Source organism: Schistocerca serialis, chromosome 9 (assembly GCF_023864345.2).
Source record: "Schistocerca serialis cubense isolate TAMUIC-IGC-003099 chromosome 9, iqSchSeri2.2, whole genome shotgun sequence".
Taxonomy (NCBI): Eukaryota; Metazoa; Arthropoda; class Insecta; order Orthoptera; family Acrididae; genus Schistocerca; species Schistocerca serialis.
Window position 1 is genome coordinate 211,559,882 of NC_064646.1, and position 26,133 is coordinate 211,586,014.

A 26,133-nucleotide genomic window follows, 5' to 3' on the forward strand; every position below is an offset into this window, starting at 1 on the left:
ACTGGGATCAATGTGTAAGTGTGGATGGGAACTACTTTGAGGGTGATGGTGACCATTAGTCCAAAGGTAAGGTTTTCAAAGATGTCAGCACCAGTCCCAAAAATTTTCGGTAGCACCTCGTATGTGTGGCTTATGAGGAGCTGCTCGGCCAGTCTTATTAACTCCATACTCAGTTATTGTGCTACATAGACCACTAGTAACACTTCGGGACTCTTGACTGATTTCTTCAGCTGATTTCATGAGATTTTTTACAACCATCTTCTACAATGCATGATGGTCACTGTCCATCAGTACACGAAATCTGCCTGGTATTGTTTTAGCTGTGGTGGTTCATTCACATTTCCTTCAAAATCCAATCACTAACAGTCAACTTGGGAAGCTTTAGAATGATTACAATGTCCCTAACACCACTGGTTACTCACCTGACTTCTGATGACTAGTCCACATTTGAAGTCACTGAGCACTCCTAACCAAACCACTCTGTTGTTACAGCTTTTCTACTGACAACTTTACAATGACAGGTCCACCTTTTGTAATACCTTGTGGTCAATCCCGTATTACACAGGGGCAGAATCTGAACGAGATACAGTGGCCAGTGTGCAGTGACCAATTTTCGCTCAAAGTGCTGGGCAAGTTCATTTGTTTGTTATGCACGGGGAGATACATTGTTTGCCTGCTTTTGGTCAGTTGGCGGTGCACTGCGAAGACAGAATCAAGGCACACGTCATTTTACAGAAACTATATGGTAAAAAAAAATCATTTTTGTGATATTAGCTTTACATGTCAGCTTCATGATGACATGCCCTTCATTTCATTAATGGTCATAGTTTTTGAGACATTTGCTTTTAAATAAGATTCTGTGAGAAATTCGAAAAAGTTTGTAGTGGGTTGCTGTGATTTTGCATTTGATGTATAGTAGACAATATGTTGCTGCATATTAAATTAAGCTAAACTATAGAATTTTTCTTTGACTTGGGTGGAGGTCTTGTATTATTATATTTTATATCAGCCTATTTTACAGATACTAACTATTTTTAAATAGATCCATAAACAATGTGCTTGTGCTCTTACTTTAAATTTATGCTTTTGTGCAAATGTATCAACTCCTAAGACCTCATACCTAATCGCTGGATTAATTTCGTTCATCTCATATCTTTGTACTTCAGATGTTCTGTTACCTCTTCTGAGTTTTATTTTTTGCTGTCGCACTCTCATAAGGTACAGATGCCATTCTCCTGTGCTCATTGTAAAGATTATTATGTGAATGACAATTAGGTTTTCTTAATATAGTAAGAAGTTCTGTCTTTCATTTATAATGAAAACCAAGTCACTTTTACATGATTTTTAATTTGTACAATATGTTTTCAGAGGATCGCAGCTGGAACAGAGGTGTCAATAGCACATTTTTAGTGGATGTTAATGACTGAACATATTCAGTCATTAACATAGATACTTGGACTGGTTATTTTATTTGTATCTGCATTCTATGTCTCATGTATCACATTTCAAAAGCCAAAATAATGAAAAATTGTTGTAATTGCAAGAAATTGGCTACTGATGAGAAGCTCCTTGGCCAGCAAGGAAGAAAAAGTGAATACCATAAAGTTCTGGGCTTTTGCAACTATGATTCTGAAGAATAGATTTCCCAATACAATATGGACTTATTTCAGAAAGCTGAGGAGGAAATGCGTGCTGCAGTGCAAGCTGTCAATGCGGAAGTATTGTCCAAACCAGGAACATCACGTGAACCTCTTCACAATAAAGTTTGTCAGATATAAAATATTTCAACAAACAAGATGCCTGGTTGACGGCAACAAGTCGATGACTTACAGTAGAAAATCTGACAGATACAAGAGTCACTGTGTATGACAACTTCTCCACTGCCGTTTTTGCATGATAATTCAGTGGGAGTGAGAGAAAACAACAAAACATCACCACAACATACTGGACCTTACAGTCTGTATGGAAATTCCCCAATGGAAACCATGAAGGTGACAACGATCTTAACTGAGATGTTGTTAGAAGAAAGATTACTCAAACACCACCAATTTCAGAAGTTTATTCCTGAAATAAAGACACAGATCTCTAGAACCAAATGGTATGTAGTAGTTTTATGATTCATGAACTGAATATTTTGGTGAAAGCAATTCTTAAGTGTCTAATTAGTAAACCAGTTTTAAAAATTACGATTTCTGTTTACTACAATATATTACAGATATACTTTTTGCAAGAGTATTTGTACTCATGCTTTGAGTATATGTATGTATATTTTGTCTATGTCCTCGACATGATATGGAACATGAGTTATTGGAATGTTTAGAATGCATCATTTGAGGTTAGCTTCTGTCGTTACCAATGTGTTGCCATTTGCATTCACGAGGCTTGTTGTTTTTCTTACTTTGGTTGTTTTGTTTTCCTTTCAGTCATGTCTAAGTTTAGGAGGCCTGATGTCCCAATTTTTACCTACAGTCTCTTATCTGTTAGACCCTGGGCCATTTGCAAGTGTCCAACTGACTGATAAATTCCAAATTTGGAAAATACAATACTTTCATTTACACTTTATCTTTGAGGATCACTGATTACTTGTCAATTGATCATTTGTAATTGATTAGAAAGTATGCTCTTATAACAAAAATCTTAGAAGGACTGTTGTCACGATTCTGGGACTGTAGTCCAATTATTATACACAGTTTCCATGCACAAATTATTCATAGAAGTCATATGACAAATGATGATGCATATACACTCTGGGAAGCGAAGAACCTCGCAAATGCTTTGGCAAAGGAAAACTTTCTCATCTCTGTGTGAGGAAAATAAACATGAAACAGAAGAATGTGTATACTAGTGATGTTTACTCACCCCTGCCTTTATTGAGTATCATACTGATGTATTGTGAGCACCTTAGACACTGTAGTCCTGTGATCCTGCAGGAAGTCCACTCTTCACTATCATGAAATAAATGTATGTGATGAATTTAATGCACGGTAGCCAACAGACATAGGCTTATACAATGGAAAACCCAGAAAAGCACAGAGACTCAGCTATAAATCTGATTATTGTCACAGTGTGTGCATTACTAAACTTTAAAACTTTCTGCTATGGCAGCAAGAATTTACGTGTATGCCAGTCATACATGGACACTAAAGTAATGCATTATAATGGAACATATTATTATTATTATTATTATTATTTCTTTCTTTTCTTTTTTTTTCCTCTCGTTCTTTCCTTTTTTATATATAAAATAATAATAATTTTGTACCATAGATAACATTGATATAGAAAAAAAGGAAAGATAGAGAGATGTTCTTCAATTTTTAGATTCATCTGTCTGTTTCTATAGATGGTAGTGGGTGGACATGTGACAAATTCTGCCACATTGGTATTGTTCAGAAATGTGTTCTAATTGTGTGTTAGGAAGTATTAAAAACTCTTATCAAGATAGCAAAGTTTATTCATTCATTCATGCCGACGATACCTGTCTGTTCATATCTCCACAACGTGCCAAGAAGCCTGCATCAAGAGGATCGAAGCTAACAAGAATAATTCACATGAGTAGAGGAGGGGCGATCCGGGGCCAGTATTGTCATACCAATCGCCAAGCATAATGGCAGTAACAAAACAGATGTACTCAAATTTATGAAGTTAGATGTTCCATATATGTATACAATATTGAAAGTCTGTTTATATTAGTGCCAGTTAAAGTTCACCCAGAATATGAGTACTTTCCAACCCGTTTTTAATCATTCTTTCAAAATTCTCTTTTTTAATTATTTAAGTAGCAAATTTTTATTAATATTTTCAATATTACTAGTCCCCCTGCCACTATTCAGCGTGTGGCATAATTTTAATATAAATAATGTTTTGAACACTACTAAATGTTATGCTAGCAGGTAGGGTGTATGGTACCACCCTACAGATAGTATATACAACACAAGTTCCCATTCATGTAGATTGTGACCAACATTTTGCATAAAACCAAAAATGTGTCAGGACATCAGTTCAGAACATAGTGTTGGCAGCAATGGGTGAATTAGTCTTTATTAAGTTCTGATGCTGGGATTAGGACTTGGCATCACTCTGGAACCTGCAGACTCAATGTTCGTGGTTTCTGCATGTCCCATTTTGCTGACAGTGTTGGTGGAGGGGGCTGCCTGTGGTCATCCACCCAAATGGCCAGCCTGCTCTGCCCCCCCCCCCCCCCCCCTTGCCCTTCTTCTACTGACGCGTGGGATGAAAATATCAACAACAAGTCTACACTGAGTTTATATCATTTAAACAATTCTATAAACCACTCCAACAGATGACCACAAGTCAACTTTGCTATTGTATACATTCATTTTCCCAGAAGATTCAGAAGTTAGTGAACATAAGATGACTCGAGTCTACTTTGCTTTGAATAAATTCCTTATAATTTGGATTTTTTTCCTTGACAACCAATGCCAGGAGACCTCAAGTCTACTTTGCTTTCTATAAATTCATTACCTTGGAACTTTTCTACAGCAGCCATTGTCAGAAGACTACAAGTCTACTTTGTGTTTATATAAAATCACTTTTCATAAAACAACAATCCTGAACAATCTGTGAAAGACATTGAGTCTACACTGTGGTTGAATAACTTCAACCTTTCTTTGGACCATCACTGACCATCAATGTATGAAGATGTTGAGTCTACTTAGCACTGTATTGGCCAAACTTCTACGAAATAGTGTGAAGCACAATCATTCCAAAATTCATCCTTCACAAATTTATGATATGAAATCATTGGAATCCGCTACACTATGTGAAACGTTTAATTAACCAAGTTGATATGAAATGTTCTATTTGCAAAACATTGTACTTCTATGAAAAATTTTAATCTTTTGAAGTTATCACCAATCTAAGGATCCATGTATCATTTCTAAAGATGCAAATACTTTAAGATTGAATTTGAATTATAATTCACTGAAATAACTGTAACATACAAAACTAACTAAATCAAAATTATTATCTGATTCTTCTGTATGTAATACAGTCTGAATTTCTTATGGTATACATAAACATAACTTATATACAAACTTATGTTATGTACTTAAATATTTTGTGGAATGGAAATAAGGCAACCCATTGAATCATGGCTTTGACCGTAACATTCGTCAAAAACTTGAAGGTATTCAGTGTTTCATATAACTTCAACCCTTTGACAGGGCCATGCATTATTACATTTTATTTCATCCTATTTTACACATATGAACCATTTGTGAAATACTCTGTAAACAATGCACCTGTGCTCTTACTTTAAATTGCACATTTATGTGAGTGGATAGACTCCTAAAATCCCATATCTAATTGCTGGATTAGTTTTGCACTTTGGATGTTGTGTTACCTCCTTTGAGTTTTGTCTTTCACTGTCTCACCTTTGTAAGATATGGACGCCACTCTGCTGTGCTCATTGTAAAGATTATTATGTAAACTACAATCAAGTTTTCTTAATATAGTATGAATTAAAAGTTATTCTGCCTTTTATTTCTAACAAAAATCAAGTACTTTTTATCTGATTTTCAATTTGTATGATATGTTTTCAGAGTATCCCAGCTGGAACACAGGCATCAACAGCACATTGTTAGTAGATGTTAATGACTGAGCACTTTTCATGTTCAGTCATCATTTTTCATTGTGTCTAATGCTATGTGTTCATGAGATACTTGGACCAGTCATTTTATTTGTATCTTACAGGAGTTTCACTCAAGATATGCAAAGAATGATTCAATCATTCATCTGCTAAGAAAAATGTCATTGTGCAGCCTACGCTAGCCAGACACAGGCTCCATGAACATTTAAAAGTTTTTGATGGTGGTTCATTTCCCTTATATGTTGCATTCTCAGTTTCACACAGAACTCAGTACAAAGCATTTGCTGTATTACCACACTGAGTCATGCATATTGCGGATGACAATAAGCACAATTATCATCTGGTGACACTTATCGTTTTGTTTTTAATCTATATTAAATCATTGAAATTATTGTTTCTGAATCTATTTAAGAGTAGTAACACATCAGTCTCCATCTGTTATGAAATCTTGAGGAAACTGAAGTTATGCAGCACACTCATCTGTGGGAGGATGCGGACAAGAGGAGGAGATTAATGTTGAACATCCCATTGACAACTAGGGCATTAACGATGGAACACAAGCTCAAGTAAGGGAATGATGGGGAAGGAAATTAGCCATGGCCCTTCAAAGGAATCCTCCCTGAATTTACCTCAATAGATTTTGGGAAATCCATTTTCGATCACTTGCACAAGCAATATAGCCTGAACGAAATATCCATGACATTCCTCAAATTTCACAAATGGTTTGAGATATCAAAACAAGAGTTTAGCAAATGTCAGCACACAAAACATAAGAGTATTTTTTTGGTATGGTTACTATGCAAAACTTCATTATCTAAGATATTATTCCACTAACTACAGGTTTTTTTTATGAAAGAATGTAATTTTTAAGAGCCATTGGTAGCTGGTGAAATAAGAAAAAGCTTGGGTTTTGGAACAATATAACTATAGACATTACACCTTTTTTTGGCACTGAGGAAGTTATCTTTCATAAGCTATGGCCTTACTCATCCTCAATTCCTCCCTTAATAAACCACTGCTTCAGAATTCTCTCACAATTGCAACTGCACATGTTGGTGCAGTGACATTGTGTAAACTCCACTGTGTTTTGGAAAACAAGGAAATTTTAGATGGCAACAAGAGAAATGTGAGCCTGGCTTCAGTTTAGAGCAGCACTTCTGCTCCAGACCTCAGTATTTCTCCTACAGCATGCTGACCTCTTGCCTGCAACTCCCACCACTACTGCTCTTGCCCATGTTTGTGCTGCCAACTGCACATATACCAGCCATGTTATTCTGCACACACTCTGCTCAGATTCTTTTGACAATATGGTGTAGCTATTGTTGACATAACAGTTGTTGGGAAGTCTGCTCATCTCCAGGGCACAATGGTGACCTGTGAAGAACTCAATGCCACATACAAGCAGGTATTTCCACTTGCTAAGTCATCACAACCACTGTTCCATGCTAAAGATGCATGTCATCTGTCAATATGGCTCACCACAAGCACAATAAAAATTAAACCATGACACAACATCTACATATTTATATCAGACACATTATTTTATAATATTATGTATTTTCTTAAGATATAAATTACTTTTGTTGTGAGAATTATTTATCAGTAAAGAAACTTGAGGATACATCTAACTCCCCTTGAGTGGTATGTATCATTCCAACTGTAAAGCAAACACATGGAATTGCTATTATAAACATGGCTCAAAGCTAAAGAAGACCATTTGAGGGCATCTGAATGAGGTTGGGTAAGCATACCCATCAGTATGCGCAAACATGAGCCCCAGTAAACCTCACAATAATAAAGGCATACCATGAAATACTGATTGGCAGCCACCAAGAAATAAAAACTGTGTATGACTGTCTTAATAAATACATTAACCTGGATGAAATGTGGACAGAAATTGAGACATCTCTTAGCAAAATCATGCCGTTTTCAAGAGGTGATTAGTCAACAACGCACAACTGTATATCAAGTACCAAATATTAGCAGGAATTAAATTAAATTAAAAAATAAGGAAAAGAATCAAGAGAAAAGGAGGGAGAGAGGGAGAGGGAGAGACAGAGAGAGAGAGAGAGAGAGAGAGAGAGAGAGAGAGAGAGAGAGAGAGAGAGAGAGAGAGCACAATTCATCTGACTGAAGCACGAGCTGAAGCCACCGAACTGTACAGCTACCAGCATGTGGTAGGTAAACACAAAATTTGCAGAAATTATGTGTACAATTGGTATAAACACACAATAAAAGAAGTGAAATGAGAACACTGCTCAGTGTGAGACAATTATAATAAAATAATCTGTCATAGCACCATAACCATCTAACATTTAATGACATCATCAATTAAGGGTACATTGAGCTGCTGTACTTGCTTGTGTCAACACAAAAGTTGTGACAGTTTCAAGAATTATTTATTTCTCAGTAAAAAAAAGTCTTGCAGTGTGGCAAAGGAAACCAGCTAGGTGTGATTTGGGAAACAGACAGCCACTAGTGTAGACCTTCCACAGTGTTATGATCAAATGACCCAGTATAGTCACTAAACAAAAGTGCAACACATATGTTGTAATATACGTCAATGGTCTTCAAGTAATCTCCTGACTATTGCTAATGGAGAGCTGGAATAAATACAAATATCATCTTACTACCACAGTACATGCACAAAAAGAAACCACTGAGCCCCACCAGACTGATGGTAGCTAAATAGTCTAGTATCTAGAGCAGTATTAAACAGAAAAAGCTTCTGCTTGTCACATTTTATAGACTTTCACTCAGGATTATTAATTCAGTATGTAACAGGAGAGCACTGTTGTTTGGAAAAGCTTGTGAGATTTATACAGGCACACTAAAGCTTTTAGATGGCCAATCAGCCATTCATATAACTCAGATAGTAAAACATTACCTATAAAAGGAAAAAAAGTATAAGATTGAATGCCAGTCTGGCATACACTGGCACACTTATTGTTCTAAATGACTGCATGATGTTTGTTCTTTTGGACATGTCCAAAAGAATGGACACCCTGCGGAATCTGCAGCTGTGTTGTTGTAGTTTCATTCTAATGTTGGGTGTACCATCTGTCTTTCTTTTTTATATATTTCCCACACAAAATAATAATAATATGCTGATTACATTCATAACGAGACAGGGAAATAATAATTGTAGCTTCTGCTTGGAAGGAGCCTCCACGAGTGCACTATCTGAGATAAGAGACTGAGAATCATCTGTCAGATAATGCCATCGTCCCCCGGAAATGTTGCAATAAAAAGCAACGGCCAATCCTTCCAACACTGGAAAAGCAAAAAGAATGGGCCCTTCTCAGAGCCAACTCTGATGATTGCAAGCCTAAACGTAGACGGTATCACCAAAAACAAATAACAAATCATATCACAACTTTGCCGCACACACAGATGGGACATACTGTGTATACAAGAAACACACAAGAAAGAAGGGGCAATAAGACCAGAAATAGAAGGAATGAAATTAGGCATAGAAAATCCACATCCTAAATATGGCAGTGCTGTCTTCACAAAACCTGAGATGGCCATAATATCAACTAACAGAACTACATACAATAACATAGAATTACTGACTGTTGAGTGTAGCACCTTCACCGTAACATCAGTATACAAGCCGCCTGGAAAGAAGTTCAACTTGACTTTGCCGCCAAACTTCAACAACCAGAAAACACAGTTCATCTTAGGAGACTTCAACTGCCACAGCACATCATGGGGCTACAAACATACAGATGACAACGGACATAAATTAGAGCAATGGGCGGAAATAAATAACTTATCCCTGATCCATGATCCCAAGCTACCATGCTCATTCAGCAGCAAAATCTGGAAGCGCGAATACAACCCTGATATTTGTTTTGTAAGCGCAAACGTGGAAGACCAATGCTTAAAAACTGCATACGCACCTCTTCCTAAAACACAACACTGACCTATCGGAATCCAAATACATGCTGCTTTGAGAACAACGAAAATACCATCCCGCAGACGCTTCAACTTTAAAAAAGCTAAATGGACAGAATATGCTGTGGAGCTGGATGCAGAAATAAAAAATCTACACCCAATTCCAGAAAATTATCAAACTTTCGTAGAGACCCTCCAAAAGATTTCTCGAAGACACATAACCTGAGGCTGCAGAGAGCATTTCATCCCAGGTCTCTCTGACGAATCAAAGAACATCCTGAGGGAGTATGAAATGCTTTACGAACAGGACCCCTTTAGTGAAGAAGTAGTCCAATGTGGAGAAGCACTAACGGAAATGATTAGTGAATCACGACAAAGGAAATGGGTCGAAACTCTGGAAAGAATGGATATGACCCACAGCGGCAAAGTCGCTTGGAACTTAATAAAAAAACTTAATTGTGACTCTGGGACAGCTAAACAATGCTCTTCAGTAACACGCAATCAAATTGCCCATCAGCTACTACTAAATGGAAAACCCAACAAGAAATGTCAGAAAATAAAAATCAGCAGAATTCAGAGTCAAGCATTTTCGAAATACCATTTACCATGAAAGATCTTAATCATGGAATGAACTCAATGAAAAACGGGAAAGCAGCGGGAGTCGACGATATATGCGTGGAACAGATCAAACAGCTCGGACCTAGTGCCAAGCAATGGATCCTGCAGCTCTTTAATCATTGCTTAAAAATGTGTAAGATCCCAAAGATGTGGAGGAAATAAAAGGTAGTGGCACTACTAAAACCTGGGAAAGACGCAGGTCAACCGAAGAACTACCGCCCAATAGCACTCCTGTGCCATCTGCACAAACTGTACGAACAAATAATCCTAAACCGCATAGTAAATATCGCAGACCAAAAGCTCATTCCCCAACAGGCTGGATTCAGACCCGGGAAATCATGCACCAGTCAAATCCTAGCACTCACAGAACACATAGACGAAGGGTTTGAAAACAAACAAATAACAGGTGTAGCATTGGTGGACTTAAGTTCTGCATACGACACCATCAATCACAAAAAGCTCATGGAAAAACTGTACTGTACATTTAAGGATCATCAGTTCACAAAAATCATTGAATCCCTGCTGCAAAACAGACAGTTCTATGTAATGCTGGACGGGAAAAAAAGCCGATGGTGTCGACAAAAGAACGGTCTCGCCCAGGGCAGTGTGCTGGGCCCCCTACTATTTAACCTCTACACCAATGATCAACCAACATCGGAACGTACTACCCATTTCTTGTATGCCGATGATCTGGCCATTACAGTGCTAGGAAATAGCTTCGAGAAAGTAGAAGGGAAATTAGAAAACTCGCTACATGTAATGTCTGAATCGTAATGTCTGAATACTATAAAGAGAACTCCCTCAAACCAAATCCATCTAAGACACAGGTTAGCGCTTTCCACCTCCGCACAAAACAGGCAAACAGGAAGCTGAACGTCACCTGGAATGGCAACAAACTGGACCATACGGACAAACCAACATACCTTGGTGTCATGCTGGATAGATCACTGACGTATAGATATCACTGTGAAAAAACCTGCCAAAAAGTTGCTGCCAGGAACAATATTTTAAGAAAACTGATGACTAGTAAATGGGGAGCTAGTCCGACTGTATTATGAACAACTGCTCAAGCACTTTGCTTCTCCACAGCAGAATATGCAAGCCCTGTATGGTCTCGATCCACAAATGCCAAAAACGTCACTACAGTCCTTAATGAAACATGCAGGCTAACAACAGGATGCATGAAACCCACTCCACTTGGGAAAATATACAAAGCAGCTGGATTTTCATCTCCTGAATCCCGAAGAAATTCGCACGAACATACAAAAAAATTTAAACAGATTTTTGACGAGCGCCACCCGCTGCATGGTTCTTCATGTCGACGTAGCAGACTTAAATCCCGCAAGAGATTTCTCACTAGTGAATTGAACGAGCCTCCAAAGGACTACCCTGCCTCACGAGAAATACCCAGCGGCAGTACATCAAGCTGGAAGATTTGGAGAACACTTAACCGCATCAGAACAGGCGTAGCACCAGTTAAAGTAAACCTAGTAAAATGGGGCTTCAAGGACGAAGGAGACAACAAATGCGACTGTGGTGAAGTTCAGGATATGGAACACCTTCTACAGTGTTCCATCTGCCCCACAAGGTGTATCCTTGACGAACTATGGCTTGAGAAGAGAGAAACATTGGACTTGGCCCGACATTGGGCTGAAAGGCTTTGAAACAAATCCCCAGACACAAAAAAGTAAAGTAAGTGTAGTACATATGAAATGCTGGCAATTATTCAACAATGCACAACTGTTGAAGAGTTGGAATTGTAAACATCGACCTTAAAAAACTGAAAACTGTTAGTGGAGAAACTGTGAAGAGAGAAAGTAACTGAGAAATCTATAAGAAGGAAATATAATGATAAAAAACAGGAAAAACGGAAAAACAATTTCTGCTTGTTATATAGTTATAGACTACAATTCATCTGATGGAAGTCTCTTAAATATTAATGCTCAATTTGTAGGAGTATTAATAATTTGCCCCATAAATGGAGGGGGGGTAACATATTTACATTATCCTGTTTTTACAGTCTAAATTTTGCAATAAAGTTATGACAATTTTTTCTCACAATGCCTGTTACTACCTTATGAATGACTGCATTCTGTTTTGTTTAATACACAAGGAAACTCCAGTATTACAGGTGTTTTGTTATACTGATTCATTCTACTTTACATAAAGTAAGAACTGAAATCACTATTTGCTCTCTTCAGTACATCTGTCATTTTCTTATTGCAATCAATAGAGGTAAGCCACAGAGGGATATAATCTTTACCTTGCTTAGATCATTTGATACATCATACAGTGTTGAGGCATCAGGATGAAATGCATTGAAAATACCAATGTGGCCAACACCAAGCTTCATGTCCTTCAGTATCATCCTGATTAACCACTTCTGTTCCATTTCAGACATTCCAGTTAATAATAGTGTCAACTCATCATCCATTCCTCCTGAAATAGATGTTTTCACTATTTGTTTCAATACTATACAAAAACAATAATGTTAAAAAGGACACACATTGCTCCTAGAAATCTATAGGCTACCAAATATATATCCACCAATAGACATTTTGGTAATTACATGCATCAATGGAAGATAGTTATGTGTAATTAATTTATCATCACACTAAAAGGATGTGTTCTTATAACACTGTTCATGTAAACCAGAGTTATAAATCTCGAGACATGTCTAATGGTCACACAGTGTTATTTGTAAGTGACAGCCATGCCTATGAAATTTTTAATATAGCAATGTAAACAGATGAAAGACCATAAATGTATGCATGTTTTATAATTAGGCAAAATTTTTGTTAGTGGATTGGTCAAAACCATCAAATTCCTACGTTGATCAATAAAGGAAACACACACATATGTATGCAAAATAAATTGTGAGTTCAGTATTTGAGAGATATGATAAAAAAATTAACAAAATAAAAATGGATCAAACATTGGAATATATTTGTTGCATATACCAATATGAAAAAAAAGAAAAGAAATTTGAGCCATTTCACAATGCAACACATTACGACATCTGCCTCAGTACCTTAGTAAATATTTGAGGCACCACACAACAGTTTGAGAGATACACAATGAAGTTTTCACTCTACAGCAGAGTGTGCACTGATATGAGACTTCCTGGCACATTGAAACTGTGTGCTGGACTGAGATTCGAACTCTAGACCATTGCCATTCACTGGCAAGTGTTCTACCAACTGAGCTGCCCAAGCATGACTCACAATCCCTCCTCACAGCCTTACTTTCACCAGTACATCTCCTGCTTTCCAAACTTCACTGAAGTTCCCCAGAAAAACCTGGATTAGCCATGGATGGGGGTATGTATCCACAATGGGATTTTCACTCTGCAGCAAAATGTGCACTAGCACCGCAGGTTTCACAGGAGCATTTCTGTGAAGTTTGGAATATAGGAGAAGAGGTATTGGTGGAAGTAAGGCTGTGACGATGGTTTGCGAGCCATGCTTGATTGTTCAGCTGGTAGAGTACTTGCCCATGAAAGGCAAAGGTCTCAAGTTTGAGTCATGGTCCAGTACACAGTTTTAATCTGCCAGGAAATTTCACCTCAGAGCACACTCCACTGCATAGTGAGGTACTAGTGGAAGTAAGGCTGTGAGGATGCATGATTAGTCATGCTTGGATAGCTCAGTTAGTAGAGCACTTACCCACAAATGGCAAAGATCCCGAGTTCAAGTCTTGGTGCAGCGTACAGTTTTAATTTGTCACGAAGTATGAATTTAAGAAATGCTTTACACTAATTAATTAAAACAGAGACTCTTCAACTTAAATACATTGTGTACAGATATAGCATACTGCAATTCTTGTACTTTGTGCACAACAAACTGGGCACTGTCCTACTGCAATATGTGCTACATGCCTGATGACAATTCCTTCCTTAAAGACAGGTGGATTAACAGCACTTCACTCTGCTGAGGAGATCCAATATGGATGGGTTCTTTGTTTAATGAGTACAGTTTGTTAGTTTGTTGTCCCTCAGTTGCTACACTGCCAAATCACTGAGGAGGTTCCATGCAGGAGAACAGAAAATGTGCCTGCACTGACAAAAAAGAATGACAAAAGTGAAGGGGGTGCTCAACAGAATGTGTTAATTACTTGTCTCCATATAACAGGACTTTGCCTACCCAGTCAATTTTCCATCCAACATGATGCCCAAAAATCAGAATACACACACATTTGAAACTTTCTGCCAGATTCGACAAGCAAATCATCGAAGTGGCATCAACTAAAAAGACTTGCACCAGCCATCAGGCCCAAACCACATGCACATTTCAGTTTTTCCTGGCAGATTAAAACTGTGAGCAAGACCAAGACTCAAAGTCAGGACTTTTGCCTTTACAGCCAAGTGTTCTACTGAGTGAGCTACCGAAAAATGATTCATAACCTATCCTCACAACAGCTTTAATTCTGACAGTGCCTCGTCTCCTCCTACACATAAATTTCTCAGATGCGAACTTTCGTACCTTACTGCCATCTGTAAATACCGGCCTTCTGTGAAGCCACAAAGATGAAAAATTTAACCAGTATCTGCAAATACACAGTTGTCTTAGGAACACGTCACAGTAGAATCTAAAAATATAACAATGATAACATCATTCGTGACACTACCAGGATGGAAGTATTTTTTCATGTACGACATAGGACCCAACCCAACCGCTGACATATCATACATTCTAGCAGTTTACAAAGAATGTTGGTGAGACTGATGGGCTGATAGCTATCCACATCAAGTGGGTTTTTAATGGGTTTGAGCACTGGTATGATGGAGCTCTCCCGCCATTGCAATGGAAAGACACTACCACACCAGATCCAGTTGAAGATAAAGAGGAGATGTCGCTTGTAGTTAGACAAGAGATGTTTAATCATCTGACTGTGGATCTGATCTGTCCCAGGAGCTGTGTCGGGGCAATGTGCAAGGGTGCTGAGGAGCTCCCATGATGTAAATGGGGCATTATAGGGTTTATTGTGGCACGTTGAGAACAAGAGGGCTTCCCCTTCTGTCTGCTGTCTGAGAGTGCGTAAGTCAGGGGGGCAATTCTCTGATGCAGAGGCTTGAGCATAGTGCTCAGCAAAGTGCTCAGCAATTGAGTTTGTGTTGATAGATAACACACAATCGATGGTAACGCCAAGGACACGTGTCGGGGTCTGGTACACAAAACAAAATCTGATCTTCATCCAAACTTGGTAAGGTGATGTATGGCACCCAATGGTCGAGACATACCTCTCCCTACACCCCAGTTTCCATCTTTTTATAAGCTAGTGAATGCAGGCACAGCGCCTTTTGAAGGCAATTACGTGCTCTAGGGAAGGGTGCCACTTATGTCATTGAAGAGCTCGTCGACGCTCTTTAATTGCCTCGGCGACTTCTGGTGGCCACCAAGGGGCACCCTAAAGAACGAGGGATCGCATTTTCTGCTGCAGAAACGATGATTGTAGTGACCTGCTCAACCACAACATCAACGGCACCATGTGGAGGAGATTCAATGGAGAGCACACATTTTCACACCTGTCAACACCTGCTTTCTTTGGGATTTGTTGTTGTTGTGGTCTTCAGTCCTGAGACTGGTTTGATGCAGCTCTCCATGCTACCCTATCTTGTGCAAGCTTCTTCATCTCCCAGTACTTACTGCAACCTACATCCTTCTGAATCTGCTTAGTGTATTCATCTCTTGGTCTCCCTCTATGATTTTTACCCTCCACGCTGCCCTCCAATGCTAAATTGGTGATCCCTTGATGCCTCAGAACATGTCCTACCAACCGGTCCCTTCTTCTAGTCAAGTTGTGCCACAAACTCCTCTTCTCCCCAATTCTATTCAATACCTCCTCATTAGTTATGTGATCTACCCATCTAATCTTCAGCATTCTTCTGTAGCACCACATTTTGAAAGCTTCTATTCTCCTCCTGTCCAAACTATTTATCGTTATCGTCCACGTTTGACTTCCATACATGGCTACGCTCCATACAAATACTTTCAGAAACGACTTCCTGACACTTAAATCTATACTCGATGTTAACGAATTTCTCCTCTTCAGAAATGCTTTCCTTGCCATTGCCAGTCTACATTTTATATCTTCTCTACTTCGACCATCATCAGTTGTTTTGCTCCCCAAATAGCAAAACTCCTTTACTACTTTAAGTGTCTCATTTCCTAATCTAATTCCCTCAGCATCACCTGACTTAATTCGGCTACATTCCATTATCCTCATTTTGCTTTTGTTGATGTTCATCTTATATCCTCCTCTCAAGACACTGTCAATTCCGTTCAACTGCTCTTCCAAGTCCTTTGCTGTCTCTGAAGAATTACAATGTCATCGGTGAACCTCAAAGTTTTTATTTCGTCTCCATGGATTTTAATACCTACCCCAATTTTTCCTTTGTTTCCTTTACTGCTTGCTCAATATACAGATTGAATAACATCGGGGAGAGGCTACAACCCTGTCTCACTCCCTTCCCAACCACTGCTTCCCTTTCATGTCCCTCGACTCTTATAACTGCCATCTGGTTTCTGTACAAATTGTAAAATAACTGTATTTTACCCTGCCACCTTCAGAATTTGAAAGAGAGTATTCCAGTCAACATTGTCAAAATCTTCTACCAGTTTTTCCATTCATCTGTAAAGAATTTGTGTTAGTATTTTGCAGGTGTGATTTATTAAACTTATAGTTTGGTAATTTTCACATCTGTCAACACCTGCTTTCTTTGTGATTGGAATTATTATATTCTTCTTGAAGTCTGAGGGTATTTCGCCTGTCTCATACATCTTGCTCACCAGATGGTTGAGTTTTGTCAGGATTGTAATCAGAGTCCACATTTGTCCCTGGAAATGTCTTACAATTTAAAACCTGGTTCCTAAATCTCTGTTTTATATTTATATAATCTATCCGAAACCTTCCAGTATCTCCAGGCCTCTTCCATGTACACAACCTTCTTTCATGATTCTTAAACCAAGTGTTGGCTATGATTAAGTTATGCTCTGCGCAAAATTCTACCAGGAGGTTTCCTCTTTCATTCCTTCCCCCCAGTCTATGTTTACCTACTACTTTTCCTTCTCTTCCTTTCCCTACTACTGAATCCCAGTCCCCCATGACTATTAAATTTTCATCTCCCTTAACTATCTGAATAATTTCTTTTATCAAATCATACATTTCTTCAATTTCTTCACCATATGCGGACCTAGTTAGCGTATAAACTTGTACTACTGTGGTAGGTGTGGGCTTTGTGTGTGTCTTGCCTACAATAATGCTTTCCCTATGCTGTTCATAGTAGCTTATTTGTGCTCCTATTTTTTATTCATTATTAAACCTACTTCTGCGTTACCCCTATTTCATTTTGTATTTATAACCCTGTATTCACCTGATCATGTATAAACCATGAAAATCCACTGCATTATGCCACACACAAACAGACCTGGCCTGCGGGCAGGCTGATGAGACTGGATCTGATGGGCAGGGCATGCATATTAGTGGGAAAGGAAGGTTTTCAGATTGGGAGGCCCGCTCCATTAGAAATTTCCGACCATAGCCTTTGTTGGAAAGTGAGAGTATACATACATTCACACAATCACTCAGACACAATTCATGCACACATGACCACCATCTTTGGCCACTGCATCTACAGTCTCTGAGAATCAGATCACACCTCCCTGCCTCTCATCTGCAGCTGCAAGGCTAGTGGCGACGAGTGATGGCAGCACGGACTGCAAGCTGAGGTGAGTGGTAGGAAGGGGAGAAGCAGTAGTAATGAGGGAGTAGATAACTGGCCTACAAGCTCAACTGCACCCAACCAGTGATGATGCACGACATCTCAGTAAACAAACCATCTCGTATACTGAGACAAAAATGAGATTTTTCCAGTTTTTTTTTTTTTTTTTTTTCAAATTTCCCTGACATTTCTCTGATTTCCCTGACACATTTGAATTTCCCTGATATTCTCCGATTTCCAGAACCTGTGGTAACCCTGATAATATTACTGTTTACTAATACAATATCTGATCACATAGTAGTAAATTTTGTTCTGTTTATATGAACACACATGCAAAGATGCAATGAAGTGCGGTTCTGCATTACCACTGATGATAATTGTCGGTGAGTATAGTTGTGACACTGGGGGATATCTCATTCTTCTGAAGTTGTGGAGAGGTACATCATTGTTTGATTTAGTTGAAGGAGCCACAACCTCACCTCTGCTTGCTTCATCACTGTCAAAGTGAAGTCCTCAAAGGTGATCTTTTAAGTTTTTGGAACAGATAAAAAGCAGATGGAATCAGGTCAGAGCTGTATGGAGGATGATCAATGACAAATGAACCCAAGGCATCGGATTGTTGCAGAAGTTACAGCACCCTTGTGTGACCTGACAGTGTCATGCTGGACAGATTACTGAAAAAGTAGATGAGCACCTAGAATTCAAAACTCAATTATAGCATGCTGCTTCTCATGCACTGACATAGTTACATGACACACTGGCCATGTTACACTCTACTATTCGGAGCCCTCTAGCAGCTGAGGGTAGCAACTAGCATCAGAGGAGTGGGAAAGTCGACCAAGTAATGTGCACGACAAGTAATACCTCAACTTATATTGAGAACAGAATAAAAAAGTTGGAGGCATTACTTTTCAGCACACCCTCATATGGATGTATGCATGTACACCGGCTGACAAAAAAATAGTGAAACACCTAGAAGAGATAGTCAGATGTCGACAACATAATTTCTAACACACATGTATGTAAATGACTAGTGTTCCAGTTTTCTGTGACAGGCAAAAGGGCCACCAGAGTGCACTAGTTTTGTCACATTTAGTGTTGCTACTGGGCCTGATCAAGTATGTAAGGAGCATAAACAGTCTCAGACACTGAATGATCCCTGTGAAGGACATTGAGATGCCTTGCACTCCTGTGAGACAACGTCATTAGCTCCTGAGAGAGTTTGAAAGGTGCCTCATTGTGTGTCATCATTTGGCTGGCTGGTCAAATCGTACAGCACCCAGATTTGTGGGCATTCGGATGTGACAGTGGTGCAATGCTGAACTACGCAGGCACATTAGGGCACGCATACTCACCATCAAAGTTCCAGTCAACCACGTCCAACCATCACAAGGGAGGATCACCGTATTGTGCATCAGGCACATTGTAACCCCTTTACATCCATGCCTGCCATCTGAGAACAAGTAATGGACTCCTTGCACCATTCTGTGCATCTTACACTGTTGGTTGGAGAGTAGCAGCAGCTGAACTCCAGAATAATTGTCCCGTGTGTAGGCTGCCAGTAACACCACAATAGCAATTTCTGTGATGATAAACGTTGGTGAGTATAGTGGTGACACTCTGTTCTTTGCAAATTTAACTCAATTTTGTAATTACTAAACTAACATCACCTACCCTCTCAAACTGTGAAGTTTCTTTTAGTTTCCTCGTCCCCTTCTGGGTGGTATAACGGATCTTTTACGTTGGGATAAATTTATTTTATTTTTTGTTAGATGTTTTTGTTAAATAGCTGAATAAACTGTAATTAGGAATAATTTAACTAAGCAGAATAGAGAAGATAAAGTCAAAGAGATGTTCACTGAGCAGACATTATTGTAATGTAACGTCATTGTGTTGTTCGGTTGTTAAAACAAGTTGTTTGTGTTCCATTCTGCTGTTCAGTCGTGCGCGTATCTGAAAGGAATTAATTCGGGGACTAGAATAAACTTTCACATAATAGTTACGATTCAATGTTCCAACAAAAGGGGTTAGCATCAGTGTTAATTTGAATTGTGGGTGACAGGATTAGTTTTGACAGATATGTGAAAACGGACATAATGAAAGTTGTTCGCATATCATCCTTGAACGTGACTTTTTATTTAATTAACGATTGCGGGCTCATTAAAAGCTGTTATCTCATGATTAGGATCAATCCCTCTTTCCTCCTAGGTAGTGATCATTCATTAACATTTACGTTATAAGAAAAAGGATTATTAATAAAAATGATGTTAAATGACAATTACGTGTTATTCCGTTAGTGTGGAACCGACGTAATATCTCTGAAATGACATTGATATATAATTTGTGTTAAATACTGAACTGAGATAGGAAGTAAATTGAAATTAGTGAACATTTGATACTGAGACTATAGAAGCAGAAGCGCTTAAGGTTTCTCTTCTCTAAAATAGCAAAACAGGTACGAACTTTAACTCAATAGTCGACAATATGTATTGCAAAGACATTAGCATTTCATACTTATTTTGACGACGCACTGTTAAACAAAGGAACGCTGAGTCTCTGTACGAGTATTAAAATTAAATCTAAAAACATAATTAACAACAGCGAACTCCGCTTTAACAAACTGTATTGCATGTCGTCATTGGGCCATAACTGCTCAACCGTGGAGACTTTGGTGGTGAAATTAGAAGTCGGGCATATAAAACAAAGTTAAAATTCCATTCAAGCTACAGTGGAGTTGGCACAACAGGACGTGGGCAGTTATAGATGGCGCGTATCCATGGGGCCCGAAAAGGTAAATAAAATTACATAAAATTGGCTATTGCAGAGTGAAGTGTGATTATTAGTATTAATTAACTGTGAACAATTAATTGTCTGGATTGAACTGTCTGTTTCATGTACATGATTATGCGCGTGGAACACGACGATTAATGCCAGAAAGCACAGCTTCGGACCGACAACTACGAGAGACAGATCGACAGAGGTATGAACCCATGATATGCAAGAGAGCGTACAGAGGAGATAAGAGACATTATTGACATAGTGTGAAATCTGGATTTGCCTGAAATCACTGGTTGAAGTAAATATTGGACAGTACCCATTATGTTTTAAAATAACTAATATTAGTGGTGGATAAATGAGGAACTTTGTATTTTCTATTGCAGTGTATTATTTTTCTGGTGTTATAGACGATATGTTAATAGATTTGGTTAGGAGATTACAAGTGTGATTATGATGCCTAAGAAAGTTTATATGTTAAGGTCTAGGACAGGAGCAAATATTGATACTGCAATCATGGAAGGAATAAGTACTGATAATGATAATCATGTTGAGAATTTAGATAATAATGCAGTTGATTATTTGTTAGAAGTAAATGGGGCAATGATGACCGAACCTAACCCAGTAGATAAGCACGAAGCATCAGGCAGTGATGTGGTAGAGACCATACGAAGAACGGAGGAATCTATTGAACCGAGTGGCAAATTTAATAGGTAACGTGGTAACATAAGCCTAGAGATGTTATTTGACTTTCTGGTACAGTCAAAAGATTCAGATCAGAAATTCAAAGAAGATATCCTTGAAGCTAATAGTCAATGGGATCTTAGAGAACAGGAAGCTAATAGACAACGGGATCTTAGAGAACAGAAAGCTAATAAACAGCATGAGCTCAGAGAAGCAATATTTTACAGGATTCTGTAACCACTTTAGAGAGTGAAGTCAAGGAAATGCATGTTGATCAGTCGAAGGTAGTCGAACAGGTCAATCAAATAGCCGAGCGAGCAGAAAATCTACAGATAAAGGGACAAGAGTATATTGACGAATACCTTAGCAAGTAATCAAGTAAAATTGAAAATGAGTTTTCTCCTTGGTTAGATAATAAAGCTGGGGAAGTTAAAGTGCAAATGCAAGATGTTATCGAGTCTGCATGTCAACAGGCAAAACAAAACTCAGCGCAAGGTGACAGCGGTGATGACTTAGAACAACTGAAGGCGGAATTGACATCTATTAAAGATAAAGTAATCGCTGAATTACCTCGATGGCAGGAACAGGTTGATAGACGAATGTCACTTATAGAGGATGGGTCGATATGTTACATCTATGAAAGTAGAACACAATATCTTTAAAGCGAAACAGTTCCAAACATTCACTAATGATAAGAATTCAGTTCATCCTATGGTATTTATAAAAAGCTTTCATAAAGCATTTCCCAGACCGTGGAAAAAATGTGATAAAATACAATTTATTATTTCCAAAACCAGTGGTGAGGTATCACTTTGGGCATCGGAAGTAGCTGAAGACTGTCATTCATGTAAAGAGTTTGAAAGGTTATTTGTGTGTAAGTATTGGTCACAGAGCCATCAAAATAGACTGCGTAATCAAATATATTGTCCTGAATATTATAATGTAAAGAAAGGAACTCTCCGTAAATACTTTGAGAAGTATATCAATAAAACTCGATATTTAGACAATCCCGTAAGTCAGAGGGAAGTTATCCGAATACTAAAGGGTAAACTCCCCATTCATTTAAGAGAGAAATTAATAAATGTAGATGATGATGATATCGAACAATTTTTGCCTGTAATCGACTCGTTAGATGTGATTCAGGAAGATGCGAAGAGCATGGGATATAAATCATATGGACTGAATGGTTGTAATTGTCAACATAATTGTTGTGAAGGGTGGAACACTCCGAGGAAGTCTAATGGGAATGGTAATGGGCAATATTATAACCGTAATCAGTGCGATTATAATAATGACCATAACAATGGTAACCCTTATGGATATAGACTCGATAAATCCAATAACCCATGGGAGAATAACGATCTTAGTAATAGGATTATGGATAAGGGAAATAAGAATATAATGGTCAGATTCAAAATGGGAATAATAATGTGGATAATGGTTCGCAGAAGAGAAAATAGGGCGATCGATCGGGACAGCAATTCACAACAGAGGATAGGTGGGTGCCATGGAATAACGGACAAAATATTCAGTGGGCAGCTCCCACTAATGTAATAACCGCTGCGGGACAATATGTACCTGTACCATCAGTAGATTGTTCGATTAACGGTAATCGTGAATGGAGAAACAATAATTCTGACGTGCGGGTAGCAGTGTTGGACGAAGTTAACAGTCACCAAAACAACAACCCAACAAACTAGAGCCAGCTGCTCTTCGCCTTCGAACTGCAGCTGGCGAGGAAGAGGAAAGAAATAAAGATCTGAAGGGTTATGTGTTAAGATATAATGATGGGTTAGGTATCGAGGAAGAGTTATTAGAGAATCCAGGGAAATGGAATGATAAACCTAAAGAGTTGGTACAAGATTTGGTAAATATTAATATTCTTAATGAAGATATTAGTATTCTATTAGATACCGGTGCATCATTTAGCATGATGTGTGTTGGCTTGTTCAAATTTTTAAATAATAAACAAAAATTACCAGTTCTTCCAGTATCTAACTGTGTGTTATCGGGAGCATTAGGAACACATTCTGTACCCATAAAGGCCCAAGTGTAGGTAGAGATTATAGCTCAGGGGGAAAGACTTAATAGCACCTTCCTGATAGTGCCTAAATTGTCCTATCCATGTATCTAGGGCTAGGATTTTTTGCGAGAGCGAGAAATAAAACTCGACCTCGCTAAAGGTGTGTGTTGTCTAAATGATAACAGGCACACGTTAGAATTAAAGTTGGTTAAGAAATGGGAATTACTAAACAAATTCTGTAATAGAATTAAGATTAAGATGGCTAATGCTTTTGTACTACTGCTAGCGGTAGAGGAACAAGTAAACTCTTTAAGTGTGAATGGAGCGCTAGGAATACAACAGTTGATACAAAGTAAAGTATCAGAATCTGAAAATTTAACTCAAGAACAAAGAAACGAATTAGCTGAATTGTTAAGTACCAATTCAAGTGTGTTCGGCCAGAAACCTGGCACTATTAAGAATTACAAATATGAAATGGATGTCTATCCACATCAAACATTATACAATGGTAGCTATCTATTAGGGGAAGTAAAAAATGGGGGGCTACCTAAAGGGTTGTTCCCTCATAAAGACATTAAAAAATATTCTGAATAACAAAGAGAGACAATAAACACAGACTATTTTAGTAATTGTTTAGTGATATTAAGAATGTTTTTTTTTTGTTAAATGTTCATATTGTTAGTATAGTTTTCTTTAGTTTTAAGAAAAATTGTGCTTCCATATGTAGAGTCAATATGAAGAGGCTTGCATCTGTAAAGTAACATAATGAGTACTGAGACAGTATGTATAGAATTATCGTGAAGACAATTGTCTGGTAGTAAAATGTCAGTAATTTCTGTTGAGAGGGTTGATCCATTAATGAAGGAAGATAATAAAGAGAAGAAAAAACAACAAGGTGCAACGATTGTGTCGGGAACTGAAAATAGACAGAATCTTGATACAGTCCAAGTCATAACTGTAGTTATGTCTTAAATAAAACATGATTTATAATGCAAATAATATGAACGGATAATTAGTGGAGCAAACATAAATGAATAACTATAGAACAGTAGGTTAGTGATCATGTAGTAATCAATGTACTACAAGACATATAAAGTGAAGTACGGAAAAGAGATCAGATATGACAATTATTTTTTTTTTACAGTGCTACAAGATGTGTTGTGATCGTTGTGTTTTTATTTTATGTAGCGTGATATCCGGATGTAACTGATCAACTGTGCTCAAGAGTCATTGAGACGGCAGTATGATGTTGAGGCGTCGCTGCTTGAACAACCCGATGGGGCGAGACGTTGTGGCTTCACTACGCAGACAACCCGATGGGGCGAGACATCATGGCGTCGCTGCTTAAACCACCCAATGGGGTGAGACGTCGAGGCGTCACTGCTTAAACAACCTGATGGGGTGAGACATCATGGCGTCACTGCTCAGACAAACTGATGGGGCGAGACGTCGAGGCGTCGTTGCTTAAACAACCCGATGGGACGAGATTATGTAGAATTGTTGTAGAGGGCTTCAGACAACATTAGAAAACCATGCCTAATTCAACCTGGAGCTAGTACCAGCATGAGAGTAACGTCGTTCACATGTTATAAGAAGAGGCGATGACCGAGTACTCATACAACAGTCATTCTGCAATTCAACCAGTTCGCAAGCTATATGAAGAGGCGACTAGATATCAAGAACACCAGACGCTACAAAACCGACGAGGTGCATGATGGACAAGTAGTTTGCTTGATATAAGAAGAGGCGACGGCATAATGATCATGCAATAGTTACTGTTGTAACACTTGCTGGTCTGCAAACCATAAAAAGAGGCGGCCAACCATTACAAAAAAACAAAATAGACATGTCATTCGCAAGTCATATGAAGAGGTGACGACTGGAGTATCATTGAAATCTGGTGTTGCAACAATTGCTGGTCCGCAAGCCATAAGAAGAGCGGAAGCCATAAGAAGAGGCGGATGGCATGGAATAAAGACAATTGGTAGTCGAGTCGCGTAATTATTGAAGAGGTGACTCGAAAATGACAAGAATAACATCGTGATTATATGGTCCCACTGTGCAACCGCACAGCTGGCTGCATGATGGCAGATATCTGAAGAAGACGAGATGACTTCGCGCGAGACTACGAGCAACTCTACAGAATTCAGAAAAGAAAATTGTACTCACATGATTAAGAATTATCATAGACTGACTTATTCAGTAATTGTCGTTACTAACATGAAATGATATTGTAATGTACTTTGTTTTGGAACAATTTGAAATTACTTAAGGATAGAGATTAACTGGAATATTTAAGACATGCTAACTTAATCAGTAAAAGAAAAATTAACTTTGTAAAAATCCTGTAAAAAATAATATTGCATCATATCCATTTTGTGCACTGTTGTGCTAAAATGAAAAACCTTTGAGGCTTGGTCCTCACAGTTCCCTAATCCCTCAAATACCTATTACCATTAACATGTCTCCAAATAAATAAGTTATAGGTTGGCAGTAAGAAACCGTTATAGTTTTGAGGTAAAATGCTGCTGCCTTTAAAGTGAATTCAAGCCATCAGCATTTGGGGGGCTTATATAACGGATCTTTTATGTTGGGATAAATTTATTTTATTTTTTGTTAGATGTTTTTGTTAAATAGCTGAATAAATGGTAATTAGGAATAATTTAATTAATCAGGGTATAGAAGATAAAGTCAAAGAGATGTTCATTGGGCAGACATTGTCGTAATGTAACGTCATTGCGTTGTTCGGTTGTTAAAACAAGTCATTTGTGTTCTGTTCTGCTGTTCGGTCATGCGTGTATCTGA

General features: G+C 38.3%; 1 protein-coding gene across 4 annotated transcripts in view; it reads right to left on the minus strand.

Moving 5' to 3' along the window:
- Positions 1-26,133, minus strand: part of LOC126418689 (DNA ligase 4) — a 302,986-nt gene that overhangs the window by 141,579 nt on the left and 135,274 nt on the right. For all 4 annotated transcript variants that reach the window (XM_050085584.1, XM_050085583.1, XM_050085582.1 and 1 more), the window contains exon 5: positions 12,390-12,565. In XM_050085584.1, the coding sequence (XP_049941541.1) occupies positions 12,390-12,565 (176 nt within the window). The remainder of the gene's footprint in view (positions 1-12,389; positions 12,566-26,133) is intronic.